This window comes from Corapipo altera, unplaced genomic scaffold (assembly GCF_003945725.1).
Source record: "Corapipo altera isolate COAL_440 unplaced genomic scaffold, ASM394572v1 68, whole genome shotgun sequence".
NCBI classification, from domain to species: Eukaryota; Metazoa; Chordata; class Aves; order Passeriformes; family Pipridae; genus Corapipo; species Corapipo altera.
Window position 1 is genome coordinate 5605567 of NW_020884919.1, and position 12612 is coordinate 5618178.

Here is a 12612-nt window from a genome sequence, read left to right on the forward strand (position 1 = left end):
AATACGTTTGCAGCCCAGAAACCCAACCATATGCTGGGCTGTATCCTTCTGCCAGCGTGGGCAGAAGGCTGAGGGAGGTGAACCTTCACCCCTTCCATGCTGGTGAGACCCCCACCTGGAGCACTGCATCCAGCTCTGTGTTTTCCCAATATACAAAGGACATGTTGGAGCAAGTCCAGAGGAGTACATGAAGATGCCCAGAGGGCTGGAGATCCTAGTGTGGAGACAGGCTGAGAGCTGGAGCTGTTCAGTCTGGAGAAGAGAAGGCTCTGGGAAGATCTTAAAGCCCCTTCCAATGCCTAAGGGTGCTCCAAGAGAGGGAGAGGGTTTTGGGGCAGGTAGCAATAGGAGCAGGCGGAATGGCCTTAAACCAAAAGAGGACAGGGTTAGAGATTAGGAAGTAATTCTTCCCTGTGAGGGTGGTGAGGCCCTGGCACAGGCTGCCCAGAGAAGCTGTGGCTGCCCCATCCCTGGAAGTGTCCAAGGCAACACTTGGATTAAAGCAACCTGGTCTAGTGGAAGTTGTCCATGCCATTGCCACCGACTTGGAATGGGATGGTCTTCCATGTCCCTTCCAACCCAAACTATTCTACAAATCTCTGATTCCATGAAAAAGAACTTTTGAATACTGCTACAAGAAGTAACCACAGGAATCACATCATAATACGTTGACTCAGTGACCATCACTGCTTCAGTTTTCTCCAAATCTTTGAATGTGCTGCAAATGAGCCCATTTTAGAGTGGTTTCCTCTATATGTAGTTTCCTTTGCTATAGAATAAGCATCTTTTCTGAACCCAAACGAGAGATAGTGATTTGTGGCTCCATCACATCCACACAATACATTTTGCAAGATACCTTGCGACAGAGCTAGGAAAGGAACCAGTGGGATATAACAACTAAACAACTGTAATTATTATCTGGTAAAATCATGGATGCTATCAAGTGCAATGAGGGGGCTTGCAAAGCTGTTTCCATCGACAAGGATTTTAGTGGTTGAAAATACAAAAGTGGTCAAAAGGTAACCTGAATGCAGACCTAGTAAGAAGATGAGACTGAGAATTAAGAGGAAAGTAATCTGCAAATGACAGGCAGGGTTTGGAAACCGAAACCACTACCTGCCAGTGGCAGAGAGCTTGCATGTCACATCACCTCTGAATTACTGATGAGCAAACACAGGCACTGCCAGGCTGGACACAGGTGTACCTGTTATGGTTCATGGTGGTACCACTTCAGCCGTAGGCCATGTGGGAGGCACGTGTGCCAAACATGGGGTCACCCTCCAACCCAGCCTACTGCATTCAAAACTTTATTTCCCTTTTCAAGGTCACCACATTACAAGCTCAAAAGCACAGGGACAAGTGTTTCAGGCTTCTCATGCCCACCTCAAAATTGTGTCCAGACAGTGTTCATTAAATTACATTATAAAATGAATCTAATCTCAGTGACTTCAGTACAGGAGATGGGTCCTGCAGCCCTCTGGGCTCCCAGGAGGCTCATGTGTCATTACCCCAACCCTACTGCCTTGCACAGCTCGAGCCCTACACAAGGAGCCCACTTGGACACAACCCTGTCCCTGTGCCCACTCGAGGGGACGCCATGCCCAGGCGACAGATGCGTGGTATCCCCAGGACACACTGTGTCCCAAGAGCAAACTGAGTGTACTCAGAGCAGACTGAGGGTTCCCAGGATGGGCTGCAGGACCCAGACGTCTTGCAGCGTCTCCTCACAGCTGGGGAGAAGAAACACGTCGGGTTTCCCCACAAGGACAGTGCCTGCCCATCCATGTGTGGGTATCCGGGGGGCCAATCCACCCTAAAGAAAGGGACCTGTGACAGGAGTGTCCTATAAAACCGGGACTGGGGCCGTCGAGTCCGACTCTTCGCCTATCTCCCTTTCCACACCAGCGGTCGGACAGCCCGTGCTTGCTCCGAGAGGCGCATCCCGGCTCGGGCTGGGCGGCTGCGGGCGGAGGAGGGGCCGCCGCCTCTTTAAACTTGCCGGGAGGGCCGGGCTGCCCCGCCCGGGGCAGCGGGGGCTCCTCATCGCCCGGCGGGGACGCGCCGCCCCCCGCCAAGGCTCTGCTCCACTCCGGCCCGGGCGGGCGGTCCCCGGTGCCCGGCAGCGCCATGCGGGGCAGCGGGGCGGCGGGGCCCGGCCGCGGGCTGTGAGGGGACCCCGCTCTGCCCCCGGGGGGAGCCGGGCAGCGCCACCACCTCCCGCCTCCCTCATCCCGCCTCCCTCATCCCGCCCGCCATGGCCGCCCGCGGAGCCGGGCGGCGCGGAGCCGAGAGGAGCGGCAGTGCCGGGGTCTGGCCGCTGCCTGGCAGCGCCCCGTGAGCGGGGACAGCGCCCCGTGAGCGGGGACAGCGCCCCAGGAGCGAGGACAGCGGGCGGCGTGTCCCTGCGCCCGGTCCTGCCCCCCCCCGTCCTCCTCCCGGAGCGGGGATGAGCGAGACCCGCGCCAGGGGAGTCGCCGCCTAGACCGGCAGCCAGGATGGGGCCCCTGCAGCCCCTGCCCCTCGTCGTGGTCCAGGGCGTCCTCCAGCTCGTAAGTCTCCAACCCTGCGGCACCCGGGCTCTCCCGGGGGGGCTTCGGGGGCACCGGTGCCCTTACACCGGGTAGCGCGGTCCCCTCGGGCTGGCTCCGAGCAGCCCCCCAAACCATCCTTCCTGCAGCCCGCGACCGATTCTTATTCTTTTTTTTCCTTTTTATTTTCTTTTTCTCTCTTTTTTTTTTTCTTCTTTTAATTAAGCGAGCTTACTTCTCGCCGGGCCGTTCTGGGATATGGGACGCTCGCGTGCCCGAGCCCAGCGCGGCCGCGGGGACCGGGATGCGCCGGGAGCCGCCGGGTACCGCGGGCAGGGACGGGGGGATGTGTGTGTGTGTGTGTGTGTGCCGAGCATCACCCGAACTGTCCGCTCCCGAAAAGTTTTCTGCTCGCCTCAAGCGCCTCTTTTCGTGTGCGAGACATAGCGGGTTGTGCAGGTAGAGCCACCTGCGCTTAGGAAGCTCCCCCGTTAGTCTCGGCTTGCTGCAGCGCAAGCCAGGTGTTTCTTTAATTTTTATCAGAAACTGTGCGACCTGCCGGTGTTACGCTAAATATTCCTCTGTATGCGGTGGGGGAATGCGGGGACTGACGTGGTGGCAAGGTGAGATGCAGACTGTGAAATTCAGGGCTCTGAAGGGAGGGAGGCAAAACGAGGTGTGCGGCTGGAGGCGGGCGAGGAGCTCAACTTCTCCCACGCCGGCAGTGCCTCGTTCGTGGAGCACTGATGGTGGGAAACATGGATTAATGCTTGTGTTCAGGCGGCAGGAGAGGTTAAAAAGAGGAAAAAAATGTATTTGTAGAAGAGTTTGGCCATCTTCACTTTAATTTCGAAATCCCATTTTAACTTGGGGTGAGTTTTGGTTTTACTGCCATATACCTCCGCTGCAAAGTTATGCCTCTCTTCCCCAGCTGCCTTGGACCCGAAAGTTTGTCACCGTAGTCAATAGGGAGTGTGTAATAAACCTTGAAGGGATTAAACACCCTCCTTAAGAACTGGAGTCTAGTATTACAGCGTGAGGTGATTGATTAGTTTTTGAGGAAGCTTATGTCAAATTCTAATCCGGTTCTGGATTGTGCTTGTCGTGTAATGTTTTTTGCTCCAGCACTTTATCATAGCAATGAAGTAGCGAGCTGCAGCCCTGCGATAAGGCACACATTTCTTTCACACTCCCATCCTTTTGGACAATAAAAGGCTGTTTACATTCTTCACATTCCTGCAGCCCAGTTTCCAGCTAAACAACACGCAGGGGTGAGAGATGGGAAAGCAGAGCAGCAAATGGATTACAAAGTTGCTGAGCAGAAGGGAACTGAATAAAAACGCTCCCTCCTCATACCTGCAACCTCTCTCAACCCCTCTCACACCTTCCTCTTTATTTTTTTTCTTTAAGAGATATCAAAAGGGATCGATTGCAACCTGAATCATCAGGGATCGGGTCTGTTACACAATGTCTTATGGATGATGTTGGGAAGTTTCTTGCTGTGGTTTTACATGCTGTAAGTGAAGGCTGGCTAAAAGAAGCAAAGTTGCTGCCTTGAATCAAACAAAAATCATAGTCACTGAAGGTTCCCAGGTGGATGTGGCACTCAGCTCACCCAGGAAGATTCATTTTTTTCTGCATTCTTTATATACAAACCAACCAGGTTTTGAACTCAATTAGTTATATAGCTTATATAAATTAGCTTAAATAGCAAATTAAAGCAAAATGAGAATGTGTGAGATTTTTTGATGCACTTTAGGCTTACCTTGTAATGTTAACCCACTGCTAAAAAGTTGTGTAAATACCTTTTGGCATGCTCTTACGAGAACATCTGATTAACATCTGGTTAAAGTTTTTGCTTACTATAAATTAAAAAATATTTGATATTGGTGGTAATGCATTGAATACAAATCTCTGCTGTTCTTTTTTCTCTGGCCAGTATTTGTAGGAACTGGTGGCTTCCTGGAGTCTAATTAGGAGCTTTACTAGGCAGGCATTGGTGTTACTGGTTCCTGACTTTTTCTTTCTATTTTTAACCAAAGATCAACATGGTTAATATTATTCAAGAGTAAAGGCTCAGCATTTCAGCCAAGAAATAAAAAAAATCATTGGTTTCAGTGTTGCAGTACAGCAGCATTCTAGTAAGCCATAAATGCTATCAGCAAACCCTTCCTGGTGGGGCAATCTTAGTTTTTTATAAAACATGGAAGAGGTGTCAGAATGTGAAATATTTTGGCACTGTATTTCAGTGAAGATAGAAGTACTTTTTATTTAATAAATTGAATTTCAAATGGTACCTTGCCTTTCAAATACCAAAATGTGCTGTCTGCTTACCTACTTCCTGAAGATGCATAAATTAGGATGAAATCCATGTGAAACTTCATAAATTTGAGGACATTATGGCAGAGAGTCTCACTGAATTTCTGAAAGCAGTGTTAGATGATTTTTTTTATGTGCTATTCTGTCAGAAGTTCGTGTTTAGTACCTTTAATAGAGTGTAGACATATTTTTGTAACATGTTCCTGGATTATTATTTTGATTAATAGTTGGTGTGCCAGTATCCATGCAGCATAAGCACATATATATTTCCTCAAATATTTTGCATATTTGGGCATATGTAACAGTAAGGAAGCCTACTGTAGTCAGGTTAAGGTGCTAACTTGCTCCTGTATAAATGCATTGATTTTAAAAGTCAAGTTTACCTTATGTTGACTGTATGGTGCAAAACAACAATTTGCAATGCACAGCCAGTACATGTCTGGGCTGCTATTGATAAGAAGATGAAGAATTGTTGTGTTGTGTTATCACTAATAGGTACTCTTGCTTTACCATTAATTTTCACTAAGCTTTTCCAATTGTCACGTAATTGCTGAATGCCCTGTTAGTTACCTCTTCACAAATAATAGAGTTCTACATGTTGAATATTGAAGAGAGTGAAGTATTAGGATAATATAGTGTATAGTATGCCTGATAGTGTTTTATTAAGTTAGCTTTAAATACCTTAAAGGAAAGGGGGCTTCTCCTACTTGCCTGGGAATATTACTTGTCATTTTAAAGAAATCTTGTTGAAAAAAAAAATAAAATGCTGTCAGTGTCCATTATTTCCTTTTCATGTTATTAGTTTGCACATTTAATGCGTCATGTTTCATAACATTGTTTAAAATAGCTTAGGGTCTTCAAAATGCATGATATTTCCCTCTTTCCTTTAGGAAAGAAAAGAAATAAAAGCGGTATGCTGGGTTTGAATCGAGCAGCGGAGTTAGTTACTACTTTGTCTTGGCGAGATAGTTACAGACATGCACTCAGGCAGGACCTGTGGTTCTGTAGGGTCGTCAGGCACCGTAACCATTTGCACAGTTTTGCATCTTTGAGGTCTGAAATTAAGGAAGGATCACAGCAGCATTTTCCAGTGCCTACAGTTAAAGTTGCACCAGCATTTCTATCAAGAAACTCCCTTCTAACATTATCATTGGGCAGAGTTGTAGCTGTGTTAGAAATCCAGAAATCAATCATTTTACAAACCCTTAAAAGCAGTTGATTTTTTTTTTCCCCCAGTAGTCTTTGCATAGATAAGAAATAATTGGGAAAAAATGACGAAGGGTGTTATTTTAAGACTTTTCTCCACCAACTTTGAGAGTACAGTGTTTGATATGAGGGAAATTCAATGATAGATTGTTTGTCTTGGAATTTCAAGGGCTGAAATTGTCTAACTGGTTTTTGTTAAAGTTAATGAAACAAAATTTTACAGAAGTTTTTTTTAACAGAATTTAAGGTTCTTAATGACTTTAAGCTGAAAAGAATATTTGCTACAGTAGAAGACATTGCTTCGTAAGAAGAAATTACTTGAAAACTGAGATAACACTGCCTTTCCATTTAAAATATGTATACCCTGTAAGGCGTAGAAATACCAGAGGTATGTTCCTCCTGGCTACTTTAATTTTGTCTTCTAGCCCTGCAAACACATTCCAGGTAATGTGCCCTTGCAGTGAGAATCAGAAATAGGCACCATGCAAAACTCTCAACTCCATTTCAGAAAGGTAAATGCTTCCCTCTGGTCATCTTGAAGCACACGGCTGAAATTCCATCCCCTTTAATTTCAGGGGGAAATTTGTCATGAAATATATTGGGCCCAACCTTTCATTTGGTTTATTTTGTTATTTTTCTCCATGCTGTGGGCATTCTAAGCCTATGTTTCATTTTTGTGTATTAAAGTAATGTGAGTAACCCAAGGAATGCAGGCAGTTTGCAGTTGAAGACAGATCAACAAATGCTGGTTTCGGAAGTTTGAGAATTTATTGCCCTGAATGAGAAGTTGTGTCTTAAGGTGGAGGGGGCCAGGTTTAGTTTACACAGGAGGTTCACAACTCAACCTGTCCTCACATCATGTCTTTTGACCTAGTTCTGTGGAATTGGTGGCTGATGTTTTTCAATTTGACTGAAAATTGTAGGTTGACTGGGGCACAGAAAGGTTAAGGATCCTACTTAAAATCTGTAGAGAAAGTCTGTTTGATGTCCAGTAGACCACAAGACACTCCAGGCTTCCCTAGCACAGGGCAAGTAAAATCCATGTCTCAATCTTTCCACGCGTAATATGCAAGAAGTTTTTCTGCCATTGTAAAGCACTTTGAGAGATGTCAGAGATGTGCTGTAAGTGTAACCGACAGGGAAGTGAAATGGAAAGATCAGTGGAGCCCAAATGCTAAATTGGGGTGCACTGATCACTCCCACCTTCCTGGTTTTCCTCCTGCACCTTGGTTTCTGCAAGAAAGGAACTCAGATGTGGGAGTCAAAAAGGAGCAGCAGAAACCCCTCACTAGAGGGACATTCAGGGCATCAGAGAGATACAATTCTGCTCTAGTTGCACCAATTTTCTCCTGTACTGTTGAAAATTTTACCTTTAATCAGCACTTTATAAGCCAAACTGTATGAGAAGAACCAAGAGTTGCTCAGCATCTCGTGGGAAATGAGCACTGGGATGTCAGCAATGCATGGTCTGTGGATGAGGTGTTAGCCCGTATTTGGCCCAAGTGTTTAAGGCATGGTAGTTCTTGGGCATATCTGGTAAAGAACTGAAATCAGGAAAGATCAGTGCTAGTCCAGAATGGTTTTAAAGCAAAAGCTGCAATTCCATAGCTGTGGGTTGCATCTTGGTCAGAGACAGAGCAAGCCCTCCTGGTGCTGAGGAAAACCTGTCGCTTTGGATCTTTCCCATGTACTTGTCAATGTAGCAAAATCAAAAGCAGTGAGGAAAAAGGAAGATTTTTTTTTTTTCCCTTTTTGTGCCTGCATGCTTCACAGGACAGTACATTTGCTCTGTTAATCCATCTTCTAGTCCTGATTTTTGCCGACTTCTTTAACATACCACTTCACTATACCGATTATAAAGCACAAATAGCAGCCTTAAACTTTTTACCACATCAAATCTTGGAGAACTGAGTGAAATCTAGCAGAACTGGAAAAGAGGAAAGTTCCCCTTCACATGACTATTAAAAATTCATCCTGAACTTGATTTCCAAACATCCTATTTTGAGGCAGCTCTGACCATTCACTTTGAATCTTAAATATGTGTATGTTTATTTGTCCAACCCCATTCTTCATTCCCATTCGGTTTCCATTTGCTCAATTTCCCACTGTGTTTGTAGCTATAGTTCCTCTAGTTTGTTTAGGTAGTTAAAGACTCAGAGTTAAAGAAAATCAGGGTTGGACCTGCTATTTAGGTTCTGCTTCCAGCAGAGCATCACTACTGCAAAGTAAGTCCATGAGAGACACATTTCAGCCTCTTAGAGACCCTTTCCTCAACTGAGGACTGTTTACGCTTGCAGGTTTTATCTGGTACTCTTATCTGTAAAAAAATCCATTTATCAGTTGTTTCCTTGTGGTTCAGAAACTCTTACTGTAGTGTTGTAGCATTGAAAATGTGATAACATCCATGCAGTCACGCAACACAGTTGTGCCTGCAGCTGAGTCACGCACCTGGGTTACACCCTGAGTAATCTGAGCTGATGGAGGACCCTCAATACAAAGATGCACCCCAGGGGTCTGCATCTTGCAGGAGGAACACAGGCTGCAGTCCTAATGTATGTGGAGTCTGGGAGCAGAGGAACAAGGCAGTTGGGATGCTGGAAAACCTACAGGTCCTGTGCAGAAATACGGGAGTTGTCAGCACTCCGCCAGGTGAGCAAGAGATGGAATGGAAGGGGCGGGTGTGGATGAGTTTCTGGGTGAATCTCACACAAAATATGTAAGGTCTGCAGGTCAGGAGTTGGAAAACAATGTTAGTTCCTTTCCTGCAAGGAATCTCCTCGTGGGCTGGTGTTCTGTGTCAGCTTTAAGCTCAGTTGCAGTTAACAAAGAGGTTCAAGGAAACAAGAGTGGGGAGGAAATAAAGGGCTGTGAAGTTGGGTCTGCAGTTCAGACTAAGTAGTTCTGTCCTTGCAGCAGAGATTTCAGTGCTGGTGTGATGCTCTGCTCTTCCTGGAATGGCAGTACTTGCTGTAAATACAGAATTTGAATGATTGACTATAATTTGATGTAGAATTAAAGAGCTGTTAGAGCTGTAGTTCTTGAGATAGGTTTTCTCTTTGTTCCAAATGATTGGTAGTAACAGAAGCTATTATTAGCTGGGAAGTGAAAATGAAAGAATAGGGAGAAATAAAAAAGAAAATGAAGAATCTACTGTCTCTAAAATCGGGGTTTATGTGTATTGGGGGCAATTATGGTTATTGTATCATTGCAGTGCAGATTTGAGGCTACTTTAAAAGCACTAATTCTGCTTTTCCAGATCCAGCATATTTCTTTTATGTTTACAATCAGCTGAGAATTTCTTTACTTGTTTTTTGGTGATGACCAGGTATTTCTAATATCACAAATCATCAGTAGAAACACGACCTTAATTTCATCTGACTTTATCCGTTATCTAGGAAAATAAACCACTTGTGCATAGAAGTGCTTCTGTATTTATTCTGTTATTAAGTAGATTTAAGGGCTTTTTATGGTTTTGATGGAGAAGAAGCTGGCTGTGCTTGAGGGTGACCTGGAGGAAAAAAGCCGTGGGATTTTGCTGAGAGAGAAAGAGATAAATACAAGAAAGAGGAAGATGATGGAAATAAAACAATGCCTTCAGCAGCTGAATTGAGCCTGGGCACTTAATGCAGGAGGAAAAGGACAGACAGACTGACAGTAACCAGGAATATTCCCACAATTACACCGAGTTCTACCTGTGTATGAACCTCAGGAGGGTGAAATATGGGACCTCTAGTGCTGTCTGGTTCTTTTCTCCTTACAAGCACCTGCTGGTTGTGTCTGTTGTTCGCTACATATCTCTGGAAAGTTGGAATTTCTATTTCTTGTGGGGCTTCAAGGGTCTCGTGGCCAGTGCTTTTTTTTCTTGAGTCTTTAGTTGTAACTGTTACTAGTGAGTGTGTTCTTCCACCACTGGGAGCCTAAGACAGATAAAGTATTCCCATGAATACTTTGAGTATGAATTTTCTCCTTACCCCAGGTGATTGTTAGAAGAAGAAACCTCCAAAAATTGTAGTACAGGTATAGGTATATAACAGTAATTTTATAGTGTGCTGTAGTCAGATTTCATGACACTTTTTAGTCAAGGTGTCTTACACGTGTGCCATTATTGTTTTGGGAAATCGAAGAAACAAAATAGAGCCTCAAGGCACATGTCTCAGCTTCGCCTCCAGTAGACTAGAAGAATATTCTGCATAGCTGACCCTTTCCTTCACTGGCCCATCTCCATACAAAGGCAAAAAGCTGCTGAATCTGATCTTAACTGGCTGACAACAGGGGCATTTTCAGAGTGGCATAATATGGATCAAGGCAGGAGGGAAGCCCAGCCCTTCAGTCTCTTGAGCAAAGTGTACCAGGGAGAAGGCTAAAGCCTGTGTTGTTTTCCACTCATTAAACTAATAAAATGCTAATCAGCTCTGTGGAAAGATTCACAGTAGATAATGTTACTTCTGTGGCTGTGGCACCACTGAGTTATCAGGTGTGTTAGCCTCGGCCACTTTAAATTAGGTGATTGAAACACCTCATTTTCTTTTGAAGCCTATTCAATTTTGTCTACTTTTTGGACTCCTTTCAATTCTGTCACTGCTAAAGGCAAGGAAAAGACTGATGTTAAACTCTTTACCAGGTTAGGACAAATCCTATGATACAGCTGCTGTTGTATTCCAGGCTCTGCTTCATCCCACTGCTGAACCTCTGTGTAGTTTACATTAAAGTAGTCTTCCTGTATTGGAAACATTCATTTTTTTAGTTAATTTTGAATCAAATTGCACTCTGTTCTGTGCTGAATGACAAATCCATCAGTCTTCTTTGCATTCCCCTGGCTTGGGTCTGCTCCCTGCTATAAGGAAGTTTCTGGCCCTCCAGGGAGCTTTTCCAAACTGCTGTGAGCTGCCTGCTTGCTAACTCTCTTTCTCCCTCCCTCCATGCTCCATCTTCCTAAAGGTTTTTTTTTTTCCAAGCAGAGAATGCTCAGTTCCTCTGGGAGAAGCAGCAGCTTCCTTGCTTTCCTCTTCCTTCTGGAGATGCTCACCCAATCCAAAGTACAGTAGCCAGCAGCAGGTAGAAAGACTATATTCCTTTCTACTGCTTAGCTTCAATTTTTTTTACTTAAAGATTTTTAAAAATTATTTTTTTTTATAATTGTATTTAATTTTTGTACAGGAAACTGGTAGTTAGAACCACCTTTCCAGAATCTATTAGTGGTCATCATTCAGCCTTCACTGACAGCTTCTGTCCAAGCTCTCTGGTAGCGGATCAATCCAAAGGTTTATTGGCTCTGAGTTGTAGATTGTATAATGTAGTTCCAGAATGTTTCCATTTCAAATGGTCAATTTTTAAACCCATTTGTCATAATTCAAAATCTGAGTGGATATCCACTATTATAACACATGACTGGAATGTGATACTTTTTTTTTTTTCAGAAGAGCAAGTTTTACAGAACTTCAGATCCTGTATACTCTGCCCTCAAAAGCATTTGTCTCTAAAAAGCATATTTTTCCCCTTTGACACCCTTTACCTGTGAAGGTCTTGCTGTGACAGTGAGCTGTGGTGTGTAACATTTAGACTCAGACCAAGAGATACAACAAACTGCATTTCTTTCACATTAACATCCTGGGGGCACAGAAGGTATTTGGTTTCTTTACACTCTCTCTTTTTCCTCCTAGAACCCGAAATCCTGGATATTTTTTTTTCTATAGCAGTTCTGGTGAAATCACAGCTGATGCTTTTCCTTACAGTTCTTAAAAAGTGGGAAAGTCATTCTCATCCATCTCACTCTTCGAGCCTTTTCTTATTTTTCTTCTCACTGGAATTCAGTATCCAGTTCCTGGCACCAAACTGAAGTTAGCTAAAATAATACCAATGTGTTGAGTGTCTGACAGGAGAATAAATGCATTGTGAGTTAGGACCTATTTGATTTAAATTAAATTAAATGCCTCTAAATGTAAGAATGAGAAAACACGACATACCTCATACTCAGATCCATTTTATGGTGTTCACCCTATAATCCTTTTATTCAAACACGCATGACCTATGTGTTATCAGCAATGGACAGCTTAAGACTGCTGTGACTAGGGAATTTAAACTCCATATTTTATTTAATAAAACCTTTTTGTGGATATTGGATGGGATCTGTTACTCTGCTTGCTTAGACTGAAGGTTCAGTGTTGCTGCCTTTAATACTTGATGTTGAATAATGGGGGAAAGAATGAATTTAAAATAGCTAACTTTGTATTTATGATGACTAAGAATACCAATCTGCAGAAATTTGCCTTCTGGAGAGTTTCCAATATTCTTCCAATCAACAGCAGAGTTATATTTTTGGTGGAACAAAAAGATTAATATGGTGGAAAATAGAAATATAATGGCAATTGTATCTTTCTTGTACTTTGACGGATTGAATTGTCTTGTCCAGTTCAGATTTATTTTTATTTTTTTCAATGAAGCTGGTAATTGTAAAGGAGATTCAATTCTTTTTCTGTTTAGGTATTAAAACTGTAGTCCTGATAACACAGCCTACTAGTCACTTAACTGACTTGTCCCATACCAGTGACTTTGACATCCT

General features: G+C 43.9%; 1 protein-coding gene across 2 annotated transcripts in view; it reads left to right on the top strand.

Moving 5' to 3' along the window:
* Positions 1–2316: 2316 nt before the first annotated feature.
* The window catches only part of NXPH2 (neurexophilin 2), a 38287-nt gene continuing 27991 nt past the window's right edge, over positions 2317–12612 (top strand). Inside the window, exon 1 of one of the 2 annotated variants that reach the window (XM_027656228.1) lies at positions 2317–2549. In XM_027656228.1, the coding sequence (XP_027512029.1) occupies positions 2496–2549 (54 nt within the window). In that variant the 5' untranslated portion in view covers positions 2317–2495. Of the gene's footprint in view, positions 2550–3071; positions 3152–12612 lie in introns of those variants that run through there. The other variant, XM_027656229.1, reaches the window with a different exon arrangement.